Source organism: Xenopus laevis, chromosome 8L (genome assembly GCF_017654675.1).
Source record: "Xenopus laevis strain J_2021 chromosome 8L, Xenopus_laevis_v10.1, whole genome shotgun sequence".
NCBI lineage: Eukaryota > Metazoa > Chordata > Amphibia > Anura > Pipidae > Xenopus > Xenopus laevis.
Genome location: NC_054385.1, coordinates 9,773,235 through 9,798,327, shown reverse-complemented (window position 1 = coordinate 9,798,327; position 25,093 = coordinate 9,773,235). Strand labels below are relative to the sequence as shown.

General features: G+C 42.0%; 1 protein-coding gene across 3 annotated transcripts in view; it reads left to right on the top strand.

The window, feature by feature from the left end:
- ptges.L (prostaglandin E synthase L homeolog) overlaps positions 1-22,368 on the top strand; it is a 40,021-nt gene extending 17,653 nt beyond the window's left edge. For 2 of the 3 annotated variants that reach the window (XM_018241379.2, XM_041572468.1), the window contains 3 exons: positions 223-289; positions 15,312-15,394; positions 21,836-22,368. In XM_018241379.2, the coding sequence (XP_018096868.1) occupies positions 223-289; positions 15,312-15,394; positions 21,836-22,085 (400 nt within the window). In that variant the 3' untranslated portion in view covers positions 22,086-22,368. Of the gene's footprint in view, positions 1-49; positions 290-15,311; positions 15,395-21,835 lie in introns of those variants that run through there. The other variant, XM_018241380.2, reaches the window with a different exon arrangement.
- The last annotated feature ends 2,725 nt before the right edge of the window (positions 22,369-25,093 follow it).

Genomic DNA, 25,093 nt, shown 5'->3' with positions numbered 1-25,093 from the left:
TTTTTTTTAAAATAAAAATTCCTTTCTATGCATATAATAATTATTTGCAGATATTAGGGTTACCAGCTGTGCAGTTGCACTGCCCTGCCCACTATTGAGGCTCCTCCCATTTCCTCTCCCTGTTCTATCACTGCTGGAGCAACGTTAGCCCTGCTGCACAATCAGTGCATCCTTAGGATACATGATGGATAATGAAGTGTTTGCTTCCTTTGTGTTCTACAGCACCCTGCTCATCCTGAAGATGTACATCATAGCTGTGATCACCGGGCAGATCCGACTGCGCAAGAACGTAAGTCCCTCCGGAGTTCTCTTTTTTTTGGCAGGCACTTCAACTTCAAAAAGTCAGAGCTTAAGGCTATTTACCATTAAGGTTTCTGGTGTTTCCTAATCTCTAAGCACTCTAGAGTAGGGTTACCTTTGAAAATCAGACACGCTGAACCCGAGTGATTAAATAAATAGAGGGATTCTGAGCGGAGCTCCATGTGGGTTTATGTATGTCCCCTTTTCGTACACACTGCAGTGCAAGTTTCACGTTCCAACTATCCAAACATTCCAGCACTAAGTATCTTGCCCTCCCTCCTCTTCCTCTATGGAGCGGAATCCAGCAGGAAAGGGGAGCACAGAGGGACTGGTGGTATAAGAGAGAAGGGGATTTAAACGAAACCAGGCTCCAACGACAACTGTTGCCAGAGGGCAGGGAACCCATTCTGATTGTAAATGAGAGGCTGGGCAGTTACTGTATACAATTGCATTCCTTCTTTAGTTAACAAGGATTTATATGGCACCAACGTATAGCGCAGCGCTGTAGAAATAGATACAGAATGTAAAGAACTTACCTGTACAGCTGTGCAAATTGTGCTTTCACATCAGGTGTGTTTGCTTACCCTCAGTCCTTTAATAGTGATGCTGCTCAGAATACACCTTGCGGGTGATTGACACACAGAGATAAAAGTCATAACAAAGATCAGATGCGTTTCACAAAAGCTTCATTCCAGTTTAGTTAATTTGATGGTTTTTTATTGCATCTGTCATCACTCTGTGTACAGCAGCCATTTTCACCTCTTGTTATTTATTGTTGAACAGCAGTGGATATTAATATGTCTTTATTAGTACAGGTAGGGGACCTGTTATCCAGAATGCTTGGGACCTGGCATTTCCGGATAACTGATCTTTCCATCTAATAGAGTCTAGTAGAAATTCATGTAAATATTAAATAAACCCAATAGTCTGGTTTTGCTTCCAATAAGGATTAATTATATCTTAGTTTGGATCAAGTACAAGGTACTGTTTTATTATTACAAGTATGGTATCTGTTATCCGGAATGCTAGGGACCTGGGGTTTTCTGGATAACTGATCTTTCCGTCTAATAGAGTCTACTAGAAAATCATGTAAACATTAAATAAACCCAATAGTCTGGTTTTGCTTCCAATAAGGATTAATTATATCTTAGTTGGGATCAAGTATAAGATACTGTTTTTTTTATTACAGGTATGGTATATGTTATCCAGAATGCTAGGGTCCTGGGGTTTTCCAGATAACTGATCTTTCCGTCTAATAGAGTCTACTAGAAAATAATGTAAACATTAAATAAACCCAATAGTCTGGTTTTGCTTCCAATAAGGATTAATTATATCTTAGTTGGGATCAAGTACAAGCTACTGTTTTATTATTACACGGAAAATGGAAATCATTTTAAAAACTTGGATTATTTGGATAAACTTGAGTCAATGGAAGATTGCCTTTCTGTAATTCGAAGGTGTTCTTCAAAGCCCTTAAAAGGGTAGTTTACTTTTACATTTACTTTTAGGGCTCTTACACATGGGCGTTTTTTTGTGTGCTCCCCTGCGTTGCACTTTCCTTCATTCAGACGCAGGGGAGCGCAGGAGTAGACGCACTGAATTATTGTTAATGGGGCTGTACTCACACAGACACATGTAAGTGCCGAATGCAGGTAAAATGCAACATTCTGTGTCCCAACCTGCGTTTGGTGCTTACATGCATCTGTGTGAGTTCAGCCCCATTAACAATAATTGAGTGCATCTACTCCTGCGCTCCCCTGTGGCTGAATGGAGGAAAGTGCAACGCAGGGGAGCACACAAAAAAACGCCCATGTGTAAGAGCCCTTAGTATGTTAGGGCTCTTACGCACGGGCCGTTTTTGTCTGCGCTCCCCTGCATTTTGCTTTCTTCCGTTCAGCTGCAGGGGAGCGCAGGGGTAGATGCACTCAATTATTGTGAAGGGGCTGTACTCACACAGACGCATGTATGCGCCGAACGCACGTAAAATGCAACATGCTACGTCCCAACCTGCGTTTGGCGCTTACATGCGTCTGTGTGAGTACAGCCCCCTTCACAATAATTGAGTGTGTCAACTCCTGCGCTCCCCTGCGGCTGAATGGAAGAAAGCGCAACTCAGGGGAGAACACACAAAAATGGCCAGTTGTAACTTTTCAATTGCTCTTCATTATTTCTTTATAGTTGTTTTCAACTATTTGCCATCTTCTTCTAACTCTCTCCAGCTTTAAATGAGAATTCAACCCTAAACCTAAAAAACCCCAGGGAAATGCCCCTAATGTTTTACTTACCCCTCGGTGCAGATTCAGGCATCGGAGTTCACAGGCGCCATCTTCTTCTCTTCGGAAACCTTTCGTGGCAACTGCGCATGCTCCGATACCTAAGAAAATTGCCGAAGCGCCGGTCTCATTACGAAGATTACTGAAACGGCTGAAGATGGTGCCCGTAAACTCCGATGCCTGAATCTCCACCAAGGGGTAAATTAAACGTTAGGGGCATGTGCCCAGGGTAACACTTAGGCTGGGGGGGAGAAAGGAGGGGGGTCTTTGTAGGGTAGGGGGGTAGGGTTTTTTCAAGTTTAGGGTTGAATTCTCCTTTAAAACACTGAATGTATTGTTATTGCTACTTTTTATTGCTCATCTTTCTGTTCAGGCTTCTCCTGTTCACATTCCCATCTCTTATTCATATCAATACTTGGGGGAATCTGGGTAATTGCAAACTGGAGAGCGGCTGAGTAAAAAGGGTAAATAACTCAAAAACCACAAAGAAAATGAAAACCAGTCGCAAATGGTCTCAGAATATCAGTCACTACATCATACTAAAAGCTAACTCAGAGGTGAACAACCCCTTTAAAGATGGCTTTGAATCAACTTCAGTGCCATGAGCCAGGCCACCAACTGTCACCAATGTCATGTGAGAGGGAGGGTGATAAGGGCTAAACAATGATCTACAGATCCAGCACTAGTCTGGTATTTGCTTTGCCAGCCCCCCCCCCTTTTCTTTATAACACTGAAAGTTACCCATCCCTAAAATAAATTACATAGGTCTATGCCAGTGCAATTGGACACCAGGATAGCCTATGTTTTGTAGTCTGTGTGGCAAGCCCCATTTCTAACAATGAAAGTTATTTTTTAGCTGCTACAAGTTGCTTATGTGGCACTAATTTGTCCTGCCCGTATTTCTCTCTATTCCTTTACCTAATGGGAAAGTGCAGAGAAAACCCCCTTGGTTTGATAGAAACGTATCTATCCTTGTTGACTATAGTTAACCCAGGTCCCGAGCATTCTGGATAACAGATCCCATACGTGTACTTGATCCCAACTAAGATATAATCAATCCTTATTGGAAGCAAAACCAGCCTATTGGGTTTATTTAATGTTTACATGGTTTTCTAGTAGACTTAGGGCATGAAGATCCAAATTACGAAAAAAGATCCATTATCCAGAAAACCCAGGTCCCGAGCATTCTGCATAACAGATCCCTTACCTGTACTTGATCCCAACTAAGATATAATCAATCCTTATTGGAAGCAAAACCAGCCTATTGGGTTTATTTAATGTTTACATGATTTTCTAGTAGATTTAGGGCATGAAGATCCAAATTATGGAAAGATCCATTATCCGGAAAACCCAAGTCCCGAGCATTCTGGATAACAGATCCCATACCTGTACTAGAATCGCTAAATTTGTACCATCCTCCTCTAAATACCATTTCATCTCCTGGCTTTTTTGTTCGTGCGAGTTTTTTCTTGCCTCTTTCATCTGTTAATAACTGTGAGAGCAAATCCCTACACCCACAGATTGCACCACTCCGTGAAAGGTCAGATTACTTCTGGTGAACAAGCCGTGTGCCATAATCCAGCACACGCAAGGAGCAGGGCTCTGTGATACAAAGGTGTGGAGAGATGGGAAGTGCTCTGTCTAGCCCCAGCCAATAGCAACTTGTCTGGCATATTAATTAGATGCAATGTCAATTGTACTAACAGTGGGACTCCAACTTCTATGGACACTTTCCCGACTTTATGTGCCCAGAACATCTATCCGCATGCGCAATGTTGACATTGGTTCCGGATACAAAGAAAGCATTTTCACAGCAGGGTTGCACGGTGGTGTAATATCCTGGTTTACAGCAACTGACATTCTTTTATTAGAGAATTCATAGGGCAACTCCTGCCAAATACGCAAGAGAATAACATATAGCATAATGGAAAAACACAGAATTTAAGTAAGTTGTGTCTAAATGCAAGTGCCAATGAAAGCAGTGTTTTTTGTTCTCCGGTTGGGACACATGAAACAAGGTAACAGATGTCCATTCTGCTCCAGGTCTGTTCAAGGGGTGGTTCATCTTTAGGGTAAAGGCACACGGGCAGATTTAGGGAGATTAGTGGCCCCGGTGACAAATCGCCTATTCTTCGGGGCAACAATCTCCCCAAACTGCCTTCCCCTACCTTCCCGCCGGCTAGAATGAAAAATCGGCAGGGGGATGGCATTTGCAGCGATTCTTTTTCCAAAGTGGCCGGCGGGAAGACGGGGAGATTGTCGCCCCGAAGAAGAGGAAATTGTCGTCCGGGCGACTAATATCCCCAAATCCTTGTCCCTACCCTTAAGTTAACTTTCAGTGTTTTATAGAATGGAATATCTAAGCAACCTGTCAATTGGTCTTTATTATTTATTTTTTATATTTTTTTTTAAACATTTGCCTTTTACTTCTGACTCTTTCCAGCTATCAAATGGGGGTCGCTGACCCCATCTAGAAAACAAATGCTATTTAAGGCTACAGATATATTTTTATTGCTACTTTTTATTACTCACCTTTCTATTCAGGCCTCTCCTATTCATATTCCAGTCTCTTATTCAAATGAATGCGTGGTTGCTAGGGGAATTTGGACCCTAGCAACCAGATTGGTGAAATTGCAAAATGGAGAGCTAAGTAATAAAAGATGAGAAACAATTGCATCATACTCAACATACTTAAATTTAACTCAAAGCTGAACAACCCCTTTTAGCAGTTGGCTTTTACTACATTGTTTCAGGAGTCTGAGCCAGTAGTGTAGGGAATATATACAGACACTGTTTTCAATAGCAGTTACATTTACACAGAACTTTTGGAATCACTGACAATATTTAATGAATGTATAGTGGAAAGTTGCTTAGGGTTATATTTTCTTTTTTTTTTAGGGGGGGGGTATTTGCTGGAATTCTGCTTTAAAGAGGTGGTTCATCTATAAGTTAACTTTTAGTATGCTAGAGTGGCTGCCAATTCTAAGCAACCTTTCAATTGGTCGTCATTATTTTTTAAAGTTTTTTAATTGCTTACCTTCTTCTTCTGACTCTTTCTAGCTTTCAAATAGGGATCATTGACCTCATCTAAAAAAAAAAAGCTCTGTAAGGCTACAAATGTGTTGTTATTGCTTTTTTTATTACTCCACTTTCTATTCAGGCATCTCCTATTCATATTCCAGTCTCTTATTCAAATCAATGCATAGTTGCTAGGGGAATTTGGACCCTAGCAACCAGACTGCTGAAATTACAATTTGGAGAGCTGCTGAATAAAAAGCTAAATAACTCAAAAACCACAAATAATAAAAAATGAAAACAAATTGTCTTAGAATATCCCTCTCTAAATCATACTAGAAGTTAACTCAAAGGGGAACGTTCACCTTCAAATAACTAGTTGTTTTCAGATAGAAAGTCATTGGAAAAAAGTCGTTATTTCTCGTGATCTATTTTCTGTGTGTGACTGTTTTTTTAATATTGAAGTGTTATTTTTCACTTTCTGAAGCAGCTCTGAGAGGGGGGGTCACCGACCCTGTTAACTGTTCTAAATTGATACATTTAGTTGATACATTTCTTATCTTTGTCTCTGCTGAGCAGAATCTCTGAGTTTCATTACAGGCAGCTGATAGAACTGATACAATAGTTGCTGATACTCCAGAAATGCTGCTGAGAAATGGATCAACTAAATGTTGCAAAATCGTAACAATTCAGAATCTGCGCCTGAATTACTGAGCTGCCCCTGAATTACTGAGCTGCCCCTGAATTACTGAGCTGCCCCTGAATTACTGAGCTGCCCCTGAATTACTGAGCTGCCCCTGAATTACTGAGCTGCCCCTGAATTACTGAGCCGCCCCTGAATTACTGAGCCGCCCCTGAATTACTGAGCCGCCCCTGAATTACTGAGCCGCCAATTACTGAGCCCCCTGAATTACTGAGCCGCCCCTGAATTACTGAGCCGCCCCTGAATTACTGAGCCGCCCCTGAATTACTGAGCCGCCCCTGAATTACTGAGCCGCCCCTGAATTACTGAGCCGCCCCTGAATTACTGAGCCGCCCCTGAATTACTGAGCCGCCCCTGAATTACTGAGCCGCCCCTGAATTACTGAGCCGCCCCTGAATTACTGAGCCGCCCCTGAATTACTGAGCCGCCCCTGAATTACTGAGCCGCCCCTGAATTACTGAGCCGCCCCCGAATCACTGAGCTACCCCCGAATTACTGAGCTGCCCCATATCTCTTCAGCTTTCTGAATTTGTTTCCGAGTTTCCTTCTGTGGCAACTAAGGTGACATTGAAAAAACGAAGAGCTCAGAGTGTCACCACGCCGGCGATTTACTTTCTAAACAGTGGGAAGGCAGTTCGGGGAGATTAGTCGTCCGAAGAAGAGTCGATTTGACGGGCAACTAATCTCCCCAAATCTTTGCGTGTGTCTCTGCCCTTAAGGTGTAACGATTTAGTGAAAATTGTCATTAAAGGACCGTCTACAATGGTGCTTTATCTATGGATTTATAATAGGAATTTACCAAACACTTTTGGCGGGTGAGGCGGGGAGATCCCCTACAGTTTTATTCAAGTCATGTGATGTAACGTTTTGGGGGCGTGCCCCTTCGTCAGACATGATTTTGTTACGGATTTATATATGGATTTGCCTAGAGTTAAATGCATTTTTGTTTTTATTTCCGCAAATTTCTATGAAGGTGGTTCCTAATCACTATTGTTTCTAAGTCTGGCAGGCCAAAATCTTCCTTATCACTCCTATATTGTTTTCTAATCCCATTAAAAATAGAGCGTGGTGATGTATAGATAGATGTATCATGGCATCACAGGTGCATGGCAAACCAAATTACTTAAAGGGGTAGTTCACCTTTATTGGGACTCCTAGCAGTCACAGGGTCTGCTTCCTATATGGAGTAAGCTGTAAAGTGCCAAGCCCTCCATACCTCTTGCACCAGTCAGTATTATTAGTATGTAGCCTTTAGGTTTGCTATATATATATATATATATATATATATATATATATATATATATATATATATATATATATATATATATATATTCATCTTTTGTACAGTGCTGTGGTATATGTTGGCGATTGCTGGTTCATAATATTATTGGTGTCCCTGGATATTATAAAACATAGTTGTTAAAGGGGTATATTCACCTTTAAGTTAACTTTTAGTATGTTATAGAAAGGCTAATTCTAAGCAACCTTTCAATTGGCCTTAATTTTTTTCTATTTTATAGTTTATTTTTAATTATGGGAGTCACTGATCCCATCTAAAGACAAAAGCTCTGTAAAGCTGCAAATTTATTGTTATGGCTACTTTTTATTAGGGATGCACTGAAACCAGGATTTGGCCGTTCACAGCATGATCCAGATTTGGCTGAATCCTTCTGCCCGGGCGAACCAAATCCAAATCATAATCTGCATATGCAAATTAGGGGAGGGAAATTGTGCAACTTTTTGTCACAAAACAAGGAAGTAAAAAATGTTCAACCTTCCCATTCCCTAATTTGCATATGCAAATTAGGATTTGGTTCGGTATTCGGCTGAATCTTTCGCGAAGGATTCGTGGGTTCGGCCGAATCCAAAATAGTGGATTCGGTGCATCCCTACTTTTTATTGCTCTATTCAGGCCTCTCCTATTCATATTCCAGTCCCTTATTCACATCAATGCATGGTTGCTAGGGGAATTCGGATTACCAAAATTGCAAAGTGGAGGGCTGCTGAATAAAAAGCTAAATAACTCAAACTCAGAAATAATAAAAGAAACGAAAGCCAGTTGCAAATTGTCTCAGAATATCACTCTCTACTTCCTTCTAAAAGTTAGCTTAAAGGCAAACAACCAATTTAACACATATTCATCGTCGTATTGTTGGTTTGTTTATTCTACAGTCTGTAGCATACAGGATTATGTTTGTTTTTGATTAGCCGCATGGCTAAATTGTTGGATATTTTTTTAAAGGAGAAATAAAGCCAAAGTCTTCTGGGGGTGCCAGTTACTTAGGTTTATCTTAAAAATCTACCTGGCAGCTCTCTAGGTGAAGCGGGCATTGCACTTGGACCCAGCATGTCTGAAAACATCATAGACAGTAGCGACCTTGATTCCAATTGTTCGTCAGGTGTTAGAACATGTTAGCTTTGTACCCATTTTAGCAGCAACTGGCAGTGCCAACTGGCAGCCAGATTTGTTTCCCAGAGATGGAAAGGAAGAGGTGCCCTTATAAAAGGAGCAAAACCACACTTGTGTTTACTTAGACTTGGAGGGCTTATGTTGCTGGAGGCACAATGCCAACTTTGTGGTGTAAGAACAATTGTTTGAGTATAGCAATCACAACTGTACAAATTAATAATGGAATTTAGCACCCGTTCAGTTATCATTTGCTCCAAAACTGGATTTCTGGATGTCAAATTTGAGGAATACAATGGGCATGGGGCTTGCAGGGGACTGGCTAATAGTGATGTGTGGGTCAGGTTTTACCCAGACCTGGCCTCCCTCCACCTGCGCCAGACTTCCGGGTTCCTTTTATAGATGCTCGCCAACCTGCCCCGCTGATGACGTCACAATAGGGGAGGGGCAAGCGGCTATAAAACCGGAAGCCAGCAGTGTAAGGCCGCAAATTGGGGTGCGAGGTCGGCCCGAACCGACCAACCCGAACATCACTACTGGGTACAGTTTTGGTATACTGGAGGCTGATCAGATAGATCATTTCATTTGGAATATCTTTTTGTTGGGGTCCAGTTTTACCTAGTTGGTAGAGCTCACTGCCTAGAGAGTGCAGTGGATGGAGCCTTCTAACTAGGTACAGGTATAGGATCCGTTATCTGGAAACCTGTTATCCAAAAAGATTGGAAGTACGGAAAGGCCGTCTCCCATTGACTCCCATTTTATCGAAATAATCCACATTTTTAAAATTGATTTCCTTTTTCTCCGTAATAATACAACAGTAGCTTGTACTTGATCCCAACTAAGATATAATTTATCCTTATTGGAAACAAAACCAGCCTGTTGGGTTTATTTAATGTTTACATGATTTTCTAGTAGACTTAAGAAGATCCAAACTACAGAAAAAAAAAAACAGGTCTCGAGCATTCTGGATAACTGGTCCCATACCTGTATTACGGGTTCTTATGATTTCTGAGGGCAGCCCTATCATTTAGTACTAAATAAAAAGAGGGAAACTATTTATTCTATTTTAATATCATAATATTATAAAGGTTTGGGGCCTGTTATCCAAAATCCTTGGGACCTGGGGTTTTCTGGGTAATGGATGTTTCTTTAATTTGGATCTTCATACCTTAGGTATGCTACTAGACAATCATGTAAATAATAAATAAACCAGTGGGCTGGTTTTGCTTCCAATAAGGATTAATTATATCTTAGTTGGGATCAAGTACAAGCTACTGTTCTGTTGTTTCCATTATAAAACAGTTTTGTTTTCTTGTGCATAGCTGCTCTACACTTCCAATCTTACATCAGCTCTGTGCATTAGTCTCTTGCCCATTATATGGTGTTGTACTTGCCCTTTACCACTGCAACTCTGCAAGTATACAAATGTTGAGTAATGCCGAGAATCGTCGTTCTGTAATTTTTAAAACTTTAAAGAATAAGTTCACCTTTGAGTTAACTTAAAGTTATAGTTGGTCTACATTATTTTTTTCTTCCTCTAAATCTTTCCAGCTTTCAAATGGGGGTCACTGACCCCATTTAAAAAACAAATGCTCTATAAGTTTATTGTTTTTCCAGTCTCTTATTAAAATCTAATTGAGAAGCAAGTGCTTAGCTTGTCGTGGATAGGTTGGGAAAAGTAATTCCACCCACCAGTTGAAGTTCATTGAGTTAATATTGCGCAGTCCAGGATTTTTGGGTTACTCATGATTCCCCTGTGGTCTTCAGTCTACGAGGGAAAGTAGACGTACAATCAAGAACCGGGGGAGCTAAATTCTTCCACTGGCAGAGATAAGATAAGAGCATTTAGTAGCACTCTCCCTACAACATTTCCTCTTATATTCAGCTTTACGTCAATAATGCATACATCTCTTATATTTATAGGGGTGTCATAGCAAAAATGCTCTTGATTCCCGTCTGCATATACAGACTGATACGTCATTTACACACCATATACTGTAGTGCCTTCATTATATAACTGTCTATTGCACACGGAGAAAAGCTCAGTTCTTTCCATTGCTGTTTGCCATGGCTGTTCTTCACATGCATACACAAACATAACAATAACATTATCTTTTATTTATATAGCACCCACATATTCTGAATTGCTTTGCAGACATCCCAGATGCTCCCCCTATGAGTAATAAAGCAGTGACAGGTTGATGTAAAGAAAAGTGATGTCATATTGGGAGTGTAGCTTGCCTTATTTACTTACGTCTGTGGCCTGATGACAGGAGAGCACAAGGTGCAGCAGGGGGAGGACACCCTGGGTGCTGTCATTTCTAGGATTGGTTAGGGCAGGGCCACCATCAGAAATCACGGGGCCCGTACAACAACATTTTCTGGGTCCCAAGCCCCACCCCAGATCCCGCCCACCCACACCACAGTAAAAAGGCCACAAAAATAGCCCCACACACAAGTTATAAAAAGCCATTGGTGTTCAGGAACCCATTATAGGTTAAAAAAAAATTGGCAGCCAGAGTCCCACATAAAAGTTTTTAAAAAAACATTGGTGGCCAGGGGCATATATAGTATTAAAATACAATATTGGTGGCCAGGGATTTAAATAAAAAAAAACAAAAAACACATTGGTGTTCAGTGGAACTTACCTTAGGCTCCTTTGGTGGCTTCGGATCTTTTAGAGGCTTCAGGACTTCAGGTTCGGGTGTTTTCTTGGCTTTGGGTTTTTTTGCGGTGTTGTCGCTTCGGGTCTTTTCTCGGCTTCGGCTCCGTATGGGACTTCGGTTCTTTAGCACTTTGGCTCATCTGGACTCTGGATCTTCGGCTCTTCAGGACTTCAGCGGTTCAACGTTGTAAAGGGGGGCCAGGCTAATTTCAAAAGGGCAGAACAGCTGGACACCCTTTTAGGCCCAGGCCTGGTACAGATGTACCACCTGCGACCCCATGATGGTGGCCCTGAGTTAGGGTCAGAGCTGACCAATAGCAATTGATGTCTCTCTATGATGTCTTTCTCTGTGCCCAGTAAGGGGGTCAGCCGGTTAACAGGGTACAGAACTTGGTGAGCCTCATGAATGGATCAGCCTGAACTGCAGTTGTCGCTCTGAGCTACAGTGGATACTTATTAGTGATGACTTATCACATCTTCCAAACTTTGCCAGTGAAATCAGAACACTCCTAATCCTCTTCCATTCATCTGCCATTGCTCATATATATATATATATATATATATATATATATATATATATATATATAATATATATATATATATATATATATATATATATATATATATATATATATATATATATATATATATATATATATAGATACTAGTGCCTGCCAACCCCTTCAGTGGCATCCGTATAGATGAAAATGAAATGGTGACTTGATTGGGTGGGAGAGAGTTCGATGTGGGTTGACATTTGTCGGTCTGAATTAGGGATGCACCAAACCCAGGATTCGGTTCGGTATTCGTCCAGGATTCGGCCGAATCCAAGCCCTTAAAATCGTGACTTTTTGTCACAAAACAAGGAAGTAAAAAATTTTTTAGCCGCGAGCTTCGTGCGCGCCTCTTTTCCCCCTCTCTGATTTGCATATGCAAATGAGGGTTTTGGATTCGGTTTTAGGCTGAACCTTTCACAAAGGATTCGGGGGTTCAGCCGAATCCAAAAAAGTGGATTCGGTGCATCCCTAGTCTGAATATCGCTAATAGCCACTGGCATTGAACAAAGACGCTCTCCCTTATGGTGACTGCGGGCACTGTCAGACTGGGGAGCGGTGTTGTAGCTACTATACAGCAGATCCCTGTGACTGGGGAAAGAGGGGGGCTTTACAGTCACAGGGGCTGCTTTATGGTCTGTCTGCCGCTAACAGCCTTAAAGCCAGCCCACCTGCCCGCAAAGGAGTAGGGTGCAGGTTGCAGCTTGCAGTGGGCCTGTAAATAATTTACAAATGTTCTGTATAAATGGGGAAACCGGTAATGGCACTGGCCAAGCCACACACCAGTAGGGAATACAGAATAAATGAAATCCTTTGATGCAGCAAACTGGGGTGTTCCCAAATTTATTCCATGGGGCTTTAAGACAGATTGTTTGTAAAGTGACTGACAGCACCATATAGTAAATTTGGGATCACCCCCGTTTGCTGCATCAAAGGTATTGGCATTTAATTTATTCTAAAAATAATTTAGGCAGACGGCCTCCCACCAAACTCAAGGGTTTCAGGCTGTCCCACACATCAATTCTAGATATCACCCCCTGTCTCATTGTTGTAAGTTACAAAACTATAAAACTATTATATTCATCTTCACCTGTCCATCACAGTAAATTGGTGATTTTGTTTTTGTGCCAAAGTGCAGTAACCCATAGCAACCAATCAGCAGCATTTACTGGTCACCTGTTTTATACTAGGGCCTGGGATATCAGGCTGGGAATCCCTTGCCTCACTGCTTGCACCCAGAATCGTTACCTGCACTCGGGTGAAGGCAGACGCCACATATTTTGGCACCGAAAAGCAAGTTTTTGCCCCGGAATCTATCTGTTTGCCTGCCAGGGTTGGACTGGACCTGCGGGACACTGGGAAAAAAACCTGGTGGTCCCTGAACTGTGCCGGATCAGACTTGCTCCCTGGACTCCTTCTCCTCGAGTCACTCCCTGAACACGGTCGCGTCGCTAACATGACGGATACAGGTACATACATACGTACATATGGGCTATAGTTAAGAAGGCTTTGTGGCTGGGGCGCCCGGGGGATGGCGAAGGGGGCCCTGGGGCTGCTGCCTGCACCAATGGGAGGTAATGATTCCGGGTGCAGGCAGCGCAGCAGAAGAGGGACAGCGGATTCTCTGACTGTGTTTCTCCGCAGCCTTAGATCCATGTAGCGTGGCCCAAGCACTTTATTGGTTGCTATAGGTTAATGCACCCGGGCAAACTTTGTACCTTTTTTTTTATATGTTCATGTCTTATTCAGTGGTTTCTCCTATTCAGCTCACCAGAAAGTTGCTTGGAGATAGTTGCACAACCCCCCTTTTGTCATTATTGCTCTCGTTGCCAATACATCCAGCAGAGAAACCGCTGCATTGTTCTGTATACAGTAACTTTCTGGCACCTTCTCTGTCCGCAGAATTCTTTATTTGTGGGCTAAATTGATACCAATTGGATGTCATCTGATCAGCCACATATTCTTGGAAGCAATACAAGCACTCATGCCTCCTTGGGCCTGTTGCCCCTTTTCCACTGACGTCATTGGTACGTGCTTGGAGCACTGGAGCATTTATTGTGGCAGTCAGTGGGCAGCAAACCACACTTACTACTGTGAGCTCAGCAAGGCACTGGTGGACCGTAACTTTGACTGGCAGACTGATAAAGCAGCAGCTTGAAATATTTTTATGTTATACGAAATCTGGGTTCTTTACTTCCCTTCTGGTCGATATCCACAGAGCCCAGTTTGCACATATCACATATGAAATCTTTACTTTTTTTTAAACTCTGTTTTCATTTTTATGTCAACCTGTATATACATTCACATAATAAGATCAGGGGGGAGCACAGGTTCTTTTGTGATAAGCATACGATTAACAGTGCAGTGGAGTCTTATGCGTTGTTAGACGTCCCTTCCCATAAATAAAATGATAGATGTACGTAAATCATAAGATTAACCAAAATAAAAGAATCAAAAAGAGGTTAAAAGTAAAATATAAAAATAACAAAAAGGAACATTTTTGAACCATCTGAGCCCCGGGGATTGTTCGAGAGGGAGGAAAAACCGTTATATGTCTTCAGTCCATGATATTGTCATGGGCAGGTAATGTTATTTGGAGAAAGGTCTTATTTAGTTGAGGGATGCAGGGAGTCCCACAGTGTTCATACTTTATCAAAATGTGATAACTGGGAGTGTGCAGAGCTGCCAGGTACTCCATACGTCGGATATCTTGGATTGCAACCTTAAGTTGACCATAGAAGTGCAGATTTCCTGACCTGCCACTAACCATTCAGATCAAATCAAGTAGTAAAAGAACAGATCAGACGATGTTCTGCCCCTACAGCAATCGTATGCACATTATGTCCGACAAAAGCTAGTGACAGTCTCCCACTGATATCGTCAGATCGGCAATACATGCAGAGACATTATCGGTAGCCGACAGAAATTTTCTAACCTGTCCGACTGATCGGCATCTTACGAAAAATGTCGGGACGCTCCACACACGGCCCGAAATCGTACGAAATGGAGATTTGTACTATCTAATCTTTGCGTCTATGGCCAGCTTTAAGCTCCCTTCCGGTGGGAGACTGTATCTTTTTCCAGTTGCAAGCTGTTAATCGTTTATCTGCAGTCAATATGAGATAGGCTTGTTTCTGTACATGGCTTTTGAGTTTGGGGAATGAAATTCCTAAAAGGAATGTTTGTGGGTCCAACTGTAAGGCACATCCTAGTAGGGACAGTACTTTTTCTTTCCAATAGTTCTCCAAGAGAGGGGAGGTCCAAAAAGTATGGTATAGGGTACCTACTCCTCCACATGTCTGTAACTATTACATCCCATAGATTGCCTCTGCATGGCCTACAGGGCATTCCCAGCTGGTAAATATAAATGCCCTTTTCTCTTCTTTTTCAACAGGCCTTTGCCAATCCAGAAGATGCCATGAGACATGGGGGAATCCAGTACTACAGACAGGACCCTGATGTGGAGCGATACCGGAGGTATGTTACTTATTGTTACTGCAGGTAAATTTGTTGTACCGTGTTAGCCAGTACAAATGTTACAGGGCAACCCTTTTGAAATAAAAAAATAACAGTGGTATAAAGGCGATACCTAAGATAATCATAGCAAAATTTCAGAACACTTTAGTTCCTTTTTCAAGCTGATTACCAAAGCTTGCTATGATTAACTTAGTTAGCCAATAAAGGTATCGCGTTTTATACCACTTTATTTCAAAAGGGTTTTCCTGTAACATATTTATTATTACCTGAGACTTTTTGTCTTTCATGCTGTTTGGGGAATAAATGGGACACTGACTAATTAGCTTTAGGGTCAGGGCACACAGTCAGATTCGGGGAGATTAGTCGCCCGGCGAGGAAACTTTGGTCGACTTCGGACTTCTGAGTGCGCTGGCGATTTACATTTTAGCCGGGGGGAAGGCAGGAGAGGCAGTTCGGGGACATTAGTCACCCCGAAGAAGAGGAGATTTGTCGCCGGGTGACTATTGGAATTGGATTTACCTGCCAGTGTAAAACAAAGCTGCTTGCGATTCCAGTGCTGCAAAGCTGTGTGTGTGACAGTAGCAGGCACCTGGGGGTACATTATGGTCGGGAGTAAGGCCTTCACTTACATTACTATGCATGCTATTCCACAGACCTTTCCCAGACTGCACTGCTAATATTCTTTTACTAAATCCTTTAAGCTCCTGTTGCAAGTCAGTCAACTGGTGGGTTAGTAAAGGCACTGGCTAGATAGAGTCTTATACATTCTGGAATCTTTATTTTTTTGAGCTTTTGTTGACTACATTTCCCATCAGCCTCAGTAGTTCAGTTCCAGCTTGGTGATCATTGCCGAGGCTAGTTTAGGCAGTCACATTTGCAGCCATTCTCTGGATGCCTGATTCCCCCTCCCTCCCCCTGGAGTGCATAGCCGCTCATAGAGACCATATCGTTTTTCAGTGAAACTATAAACCGTTGGCACTGTGAGGAAATCATTTCTGGCAAAGGTTTCAGTGTTAATGTGAAGTTGTGCCAGCACCCACATCATGAACGAATCCACAGAGACACGTGCTTCTTTCATTAGCTGCAGGGGTCGTACAGTGTTGCACGGCTCTGGGTATTGTTTCAGACACAGCTGCTTCTGTTTGCTGGAGCTTTGGCCTGGTCACATACAGCACCTCAAAGTAAAAACTGGTAGAAGCCCTTACTTTTTATGCAATTCATCTGTATCGTATCCCTTGCTCCCATCCAAAGCAGAGTTCCAATTAGTACTGCGGGGGAACGCAGGAGTAAACGCACTGAATTCTTTTCAATGTGGCTGTACTCAAACAGAAGCATGTAAGCTCGGAACGCAGGTTGGGACGCAGCATGTTGCATTTTACCTGCGCTCCGGTTTCATGCGTTCAGCCACAGGGGAGCGCAGGTAAATAGCAACATGCTGCGTCCCAACCTGCGTTCCGCGCTTACATGCCTCTGTGTGTACAGCCACATTGAAAAGAATTCAGTGCGTCTACTCCTGCGCTCCCCTACGGCTGAATGCATGAAACCGGAACACAAGTAAAAACGCGTGTCTGTAAGAGCCCTTACACACAGGTAACCGGTGATAACACATACAGGTATATATATACCCTTTAACCACATCATTGGTTAAATACAACTGCTTAAGTACACTTAAGTCCAGGTGTATCACAGTCCATAAATCACAAGATCCCAGTTACTGTAAGTCCAAACTTTTCTTTTTATTGTGTGATATTCCATAGGTCATACTTATTTAATAGTCCATATTGACTCACCTGATAATGTAAAAAAAAACATATAAAACACTCACAATATAACACGTCTGAAAGGATATTTTTAAACATTTTTTAAAACATTTTTATATAAAACATTTTATTTTAAAAACCACTTGACCTCAGTACTGCCCCTAGGGCCTACTCAACCCGTGTATTTTCAACAGTGCTATTAACATGGTTCTATATAGAAGCTGCTAAGAATAATATTAATTTTAGATTATACATCTTACCATGCAGTCGTCCTCAAACACAAAAACCCCTGGGGTTCCAGTGGGCATAACTTTTTGATCCACACTGCTTCTATCTTAAGGTGCAACCTCTTTTTATCCCCACCTCTTTGGGGTTCTTGTATTACTTCAAGTACCATCCACTTCAATGGTGACATATTATGCCTACACAAATTGAAATGACGTGAGAGTATCTGTACATGTATTGGGTTTAAATCCCCCTCTACATTTTTAGGTTTTTAAAATAAAATGTTTTATGTAAAAATTTGATATTGTTAGTGTTTTAAATGTTTAGTCAATATGGACTATTAAATAAGTATGACCTATGGAATATCACACGATAAAAAGAAAAGAAAAGTTTGGACTTGATAACTGGGATCTTGTGATTTATGGACTGTGGATACACCTGGACTTTAATTGGCTGGCAAGGCTATAATACCTCTAAGCAGTTGCCTTTAACCAATGATGTGGTTGGTGGGTGTGGTTAAAGGGTATATATGTTCTCACCTGTCACCTGTGTGTAACACACATACAGAAAGAGCACCTCTCCTTTCCTGTGCCGGGTCCTTCTCCATCATATAAGTTCCCTTCTCCCCAGAACTGCATTAACAGTCTACTGTCTCCCTCCTCAATCACACTAAGGGGCAGATTTATCAAGGATCGAATTTCCATTTCATGAGAGTTATTTTAAACTCCCATGAACTCGAAATTCGACCAACTGCAATTTGATTAAAAAATTAAAAAATTTTGAAGCTCGGGTGAATAGGATTGACCCGCAAACTCAAATCAAATTCGATCTTCGAGTTTTTTTCTTTGAAAAGGAAGGCAGCAAACAACTCCAAATTGATCCCAGGACATCCCCATAGGCTAAAACAGCAATTTGGCAGGTTTAAGGCAGTGACTAGTCGAATTCAAATTCTAAAGGGCCAGTGTATGATAAATTTCGGATATTCGAATTTGAATTAAAAAAAACCCAACTTTTAACAAACTCAAATTCATAAATTCTAATTTTCAATTCGACCCTTTATAAATCGCCCCCCAGATAATAAGTAGAGTCTTGCATGGGTGTAGGAATTACAGCTGCTCCCAGATAGTCCTGCAGAATATTGACCATCCGACTGTAAGCCTCTATACACATAGATCTTGGCAGGCGCTGCCTTTCAGGGAAAGCTGTTTTGCCTCAGCTTGTGGCTCAGATTCCCGGCTGAGACGTAACCACATTTCTGTTCAACTTCTGGGATAAACAGGAAAAGGTTCTGTGTTATTTTTTTCCATGTTCCCGACACCTAAAGGAAAACATCAGGGGTGCGGAAGGTTTATAGGCAGGGAGAACCATTAGCATTTCCATCTTGCTCTTAAAGAGGTGGTTCACCTTTAAGTAAACTTTTAGTATGTTCTAGAATGGCTAATTCTAATCAACTTTTCAATTGGTCTTCATTATTTATTTTTTATAGTTTTTGAATGATTTGCCTTCTACTTCTGACTCTTTCCAGCTTTCAAATAGGGGTCACTGACCTCCATCTAATAAACAAATGCTCTGATTGGCTACAAATGTAATGTTATTGATACTTTTTCTTACTCCTCTTTATATTCAGACCCTCTCCTATTCATATTCCAGTCTCCTATTTAAATCAATGCATGGAGGCTAGGGGAATTTGGACCCTAGCAACCAGATGGCTGAAATTACAAACTGGAGAGCTGCTGAATAAAAAGCTAAATAACTCAAGGTTAAAGGTGAACAACCCATTTAGATGTCAGGGAGCTCCCAGTCACATAGATAGGAATATATATAAGCTTCCCTGTGCCAAAATGTTTTCCAGGATATTTATAATAAAGTTGCCCAACTAGACCCTAGTTGTCCTTTTAAGTGTAAGAGTTTTCAGGGCCTCCTTGGAAACATAGGGAAGTGAAAAACACTCTTCAGAACACAGTGACACCCTGCCATTAAAAAAGGGGTTTATATTTATTATAAATCATCTTTATTAAAGGGCAGTAACACCAGGAAATGAATACGATGGAGTCCTGCAGCAGGACGGGTACCCGTGGGTTACCTTCAAAAACATGTGGTACCCTGCGGGTTGCGGGCGGAAGTTCCGGGTCCGGGTATAGACGCGGGTCAGCGAATTTGTGGGTCTGGGTTGCGCATTGCAGGTTGCGGGTATGGGTTCCAAAAAATGGACCCGTGCAGGACTCTAGAATATGGCCTCAAAGCATTTACATAATGATATTTATTTATTCTGCAGTAACATTTGGTGGCATTTGTAGAAAGTAGGGCATTTTTATTTGAGAATCCCTGTCGTTTTCCTGATCGGGTGTTTGGGGAGTCCCTGCTGGGCAATATAAGGAATAATACAGGGAGACTGGGATATAGTTACCAGTGATGTTCGGGTCAGGGTTTCCCTGACCCGCACCCGACCCTAACCCGCCCTGCTACAACCCGCGCCCGCCCGCACATGTGCTTCTGGGGTCCTTTTATAGACCCGTGCCGACCCGTCCCGCTGATAACGTCACAATGACATCACAAAAGGGGCAGGGCGAGCAGACGCGAGGCTATAAAACCGGAAGTTGTATGCCGGCATTTGATGGTGGCGAGGAGCACTGCGAGGTCGGCCCGCACACCACTAATAGTTACGTAGTTACATAGTTAAATTGGGTTGAAAAAAGTCCATCAAGTTCAACCCCTCCAAATGAAAACCCAGCATCCATACACACACCCCTCTCTACTCTCACATAAATTCTATATACCCATACCTATACTAACTATAGAGTTTAGTATCACAATAGCCTTTGATATTATGTCTGTCCAATAAATCATCCAAGTCCCTCTTATAGTCATTAACTGAATCAGCATCACAACATCACCCGGCAGTGCATTCCACAACCTCACTGTCCTGACTGTGAAGAACCCCCTACGTTGCTTCAAATGAAAGTTCTTTTCTTCTAGTCTGAAGGGGAGGCCTCTGGTACGGTGATCCACTTTATGGGTAAAAAGGTCCCCTGCTATTTGTCTATAATGTCCTCTAATGTACTTGTAAAGTGTAATCATGTCCCCTCGCAAGCGCCTTTTTTCCAGAGAAAACAACCCCAACCTTGACAGTCTACCCTCATAATTTAACCCTTCCCTCCCTCTAACCAGTTTAGTTGCACTTAGTCTCTGCACTCTCTCCAGCTCATTTATATCCCTCTTAAGGACTGGAGTCCAAAACTGCACTGCATACTCCAGATGAGGCCTCACCAAGGACCTATAAAGAGGCATAATTATGTTTTCATCCCTTGAGTTAATGCCCTTTTTTATGCAAGACAGAACTTTATTTGCTTTAGTAGCCACAGAATGACACTGCCCAGAATTAGACAACTTGTTATCTACAAAAACTCCAAGATCCTTCTCATTTAAGGAAACTCCCAACACACTGCCATTTAGTGTATAACTTGCATTTATATTATTTTTTCCATTAATCTGGTCAGATGCAGCCCACACTTTGCTGTGCTCTTACAGAGGGAGGTTGAACTACAAAGGTGTGTATTTATTTGTGTTTGTGGCTCAAGGGCCCAGAGTTGTGAGTGATTGCAACAAACCCACAGCTTCTATGCATTGCTCCTTTCTATTGTGCAAATACACCGCAGTATTGTAGAATGAACTCTGCACCAATGAAAAACAATGTGCTGCAACATTGGCAGTTGGAAGCAAAAATTAAGATTGTGTATCGTGACCACGGCCCTTCAGTATTGTTTGATAACGTTGATCTATTGTACAACATTGCCAAAAATGAGGGTGCTATATTAATATATGAATAAATAATCATCTCTTAGCTCTGTGCCCAACTTTTATCTAAATGGCTGCTGTCTGACACCAAAAGGCACCACATTGTGTTTAAAGGGACCGGTCTATCATTGTAGCCCCACGTTTGCTCACGTTTCCCTGGTTTTCTATGAGAAACTTGTAAAACAAGAGTAAAAAAAAAAAAAAAAAGTGATATTCTGAGACAATTTGCAATTTGTTTTCATTTTTTATCATTTGTGTTTTTTTTAAATTTAACTTTTTATTCAGCAGCTCTCCAGTTTGCAATTTCAGCAGTCTGGTTGCTAGGGTACAACTTCCCCTAGCAACCATGCACTGATTTGAATAAGAAACTGGAATAGGAAAGACCTGTATAGAAAGATGAGTAATAAAAAGTAGCAATAACAATAAATTGGTAGCCTTACAGAGTTAATTCAGCTCTTCAGTTTGCAATGTTAGTAGTGTGGTTGCTAGGGTCCACATTACCCTAGCAACAATGCATTGATTTGACAGAGAGGCTATAATGTGAATAGGAGAGGGCCTTGTGTATATATATATGGAAGAGAAACAATAACATGTATATGTGTATATGATGTGTAGTCCCTTATCTTGTTGTTCATCAACCTCCTCTGCTTTTGTCTTCCAGGGCCCATAACAATGACATGGAGAACATTTATCCGTTCTTGTTCCTGGGAGCGGTCTACTCTCTGCTCAGTCCCAACCCCACCATCGCCAGGATCCATTTCCAGATCTTCTTCATATGCCGGGTGCTCCACACCGTGGCTTATGTCTTGGCTCTGAAACCACCCACACGTTCCGTGGCCTATATCATTGCTCAGCTGCCCTGCTTCTCTATGGTCCTTCAGATTCTCTACTCTGTCGCCTCCTTCTGGTAACCAAAGGCCAAAGCATTCCTTAGCTGATTCATTCATAATGCGCAGTGGCGCATCATCATTTATTTATATATAGCCTTTCCTTTCAGCCAGAGGGCTAGTTAAAGCCACAGCTCTCTCTGCTACAGATGAAGGTTACTCTTAAGAGACTGCAGAGATCTTGTCGCAGCTTGGAACCTTTTTTATTGTTTTAATAAATGGGGAAGCTCACTTGAACTTTCCCAGCATCCTTTATTCTGTACTTGACAGATTGGATTATTAAAGTGGTTGTTCTCCTTTAAATTAACTGTTAGTATGATGTAGATCAGTGATCCCCAACCAGAGGCTCGTGAGTAACATGTTGCTCTTCAATCCCTTGGATGTTGCTCCCAGTGGCCTCAAAGCAGGGGCTTATTTTTAAATTCCAGGCTTGGAGACAAGTTTTGGTTGTATAAAAAACAGTTGTACTGCCAAACCAACCAGGCCACATAGGGGCTACCAATAGCCAATCACAGCCCTTATTTGGCACCACCCATGAACATTTTCATGCTGGTGTTGCTCCCCAACTAGGATTGCCACCTTTTCTGGAAAAAAATACCGGCCTTCCTATATATTTAACTTTTTCCCCTATTAATAACATTGGGATTAACCATCATTTTTACCGGCCAGGCTGGTAAAATACTGGCCAGGTAGCAACCCTATCCCCAACTCTTTTTACATCTGAATGTTGCTCACGGGTGAAAAAGGTTGGGGACCCCTGACATAGAGAGGGATATTCTGAGACAATTTGCAATTGGTTTTCATTTTTTATTATTTGTGGTTTTTGAGTTATTTTGCTTTTTATTCAGCAGCTTTCCAGTTTGCAGTTTCCTCAATCTGGTTGCTTGGGCTCAAATAACCCTAGTAACCATGTATTGATTTAAACACGGTACCGGAATATGAAGCGGGAAAGGGCCTGGATAGAAAGACGAGTAAGAATAAGTAGCAATAACAATAAATGTGTAGCCTTACAGAGCATTTGCTTTTAGATGGGGTCAGTGACCCCCATTTGTAAGGCCGGAAAGAGTCAGAAGTCAGAAGAAGAAGAAGGCACATAATTAAAAAAAAAACTATAAAAAAATAATAATGAAGACCAATTGAAAAGTTGCTTATAATTGGCCATTCTATAAAATATTAATTTTAAGGTGAACTAACCCTTCAACAGTTATGAATCCAAACATTATGTGCAATATATCCTTAGCCTGATCAGCTTGTGCCAATACCCCTGAATTATTAGACATAGCTACTCAGAACCCCCAAAAATAATAAGCTACGCTCTGTCTTCCATTGGAGAAATGTTACGGCCAAAGCATTAACCCTTGTTACCTGAACTACACCAAAAGCCTGTATGCTGGGAGATGTAGTTCAATTACAGCCTTTGCAATGAAAGTAATCGTGGGTGGGTGGGGACCTGAAACAGACCTGCCCTTTAGGGCTAATGTCACAGGGAATGTTGATCGGCCCAAGTTTTCTGCCCGATGTTAGTGGCCCCATTGAACCCCTAAACCCTTTACATTTAGAGTTTCCCTTTATCCTAAGGGTGGTCATTATTCCTCTGACGTGTGTGAAGTCAAATAGACATTTCATATATTGTTTAATAATAGTATTTGGTTGAATGGCATGTGTTCTGTATTATATTAAAATATATTAATATACATCAGTGTTGTAGGACAGGCTCATGTTTCTATTACTTTATAGCAAATTAATTGCCTTTCCCACAGCATGCTGGGAAAAACCTGGCGCTGCTAAGCTGTACCCACTTCTGAGTAAGTACCTGCCTTTTTTGTCCATAATTTCATGCTTGTTTAAAGGGGTTATTCACGTTTAAATTAACTGAGAGTATGATGTAGAGAGGGATATTCTGAGACCATTTGCAATAGGTTTTTATTTTTTATTATTTGTGTTTTTTTTGGGTTATTTATTTTATTCAGTAGCTCTCCAGTTTGCACTTTTAGCTGTCTGGTTGCTAGGGCCCAAATTCCCCTAGCAACCATGCACTGATGTGAATAAGAGACTGGAATATGAATAGGAGAGACCTTCAGCGGCAACTGAGCGTCCAATTCGCAGCGCCGGCGTTAGTTACGGGCTAGGCTCGGTGGCCCAGTTCAGGACTGTCCGGGCCGTGGCCCAGTGGTTGAGGACCCCTGTTCTAATGTGCTTTTGTTGTAGCCTTTGGATATGCTGCCCTCTTGTGTTGTAACTCAGAAGTGCAACTCTCTATAGAGATCTATGTTAGGATTCCAGCCACATTGTGTGTGTGGAGGAGATTTCTCCATCGTCATCTTGGGGGACACAGGGACAGTGGGTACAGCTGGTACCACTAGGAGGCAGGACACAACAAAGAACAAAATAGAACTCGCTCCTCCCCTGCCAGATATACCCCCCCCAGCAGGTGGAGCCCAGTTCAGTTTTTTGTTGATTCTTTTTCGCACTCATCTTCATCCAGTCTCCTAACTGTACATTCCCCACAGGTGGCGGAATCTGACTGGCCGGAAAGAGAAGCATCATGTGAGTATGAGCCGCTGCGATCTAATTCCACCCCGACACTAAAAAAATCTCTCAGCGGAACAGTGGGGTAGCGGCTGCCATTTTCAGCAGGACTCCACCTAAAGCCTTCACTGCTTCTCCTGCTACCTGTCTCCTCACCCTGCGGCAGACGGAACGCAGACCAGCCCTCATATATAGAGAGTGAGATTATCTGATAAAGGTATTGGGTTTACCATGTCTGAGGGGGCTAGTGAGGCTCTGTTTTCCAGGGGAACCGCATTTATAAAATATTTAGCGTGCGCAAAGTGTTGCAAACGTTTGACTCGGCCAATAAAGAGCCCTTATGTTCAAATTGCAATCCCACGGCTAGTGCTTCAGATCCCCCAGGGACTGCTCACCCTCGGGGACACAGGCCTCTCTAGGGAACACAGGGATTCTTCCTTCAGATTCCCCTCCCCAAGACACAATGGGTATCTCAATTGGCAACAGGTATCCCGAGATTGGCC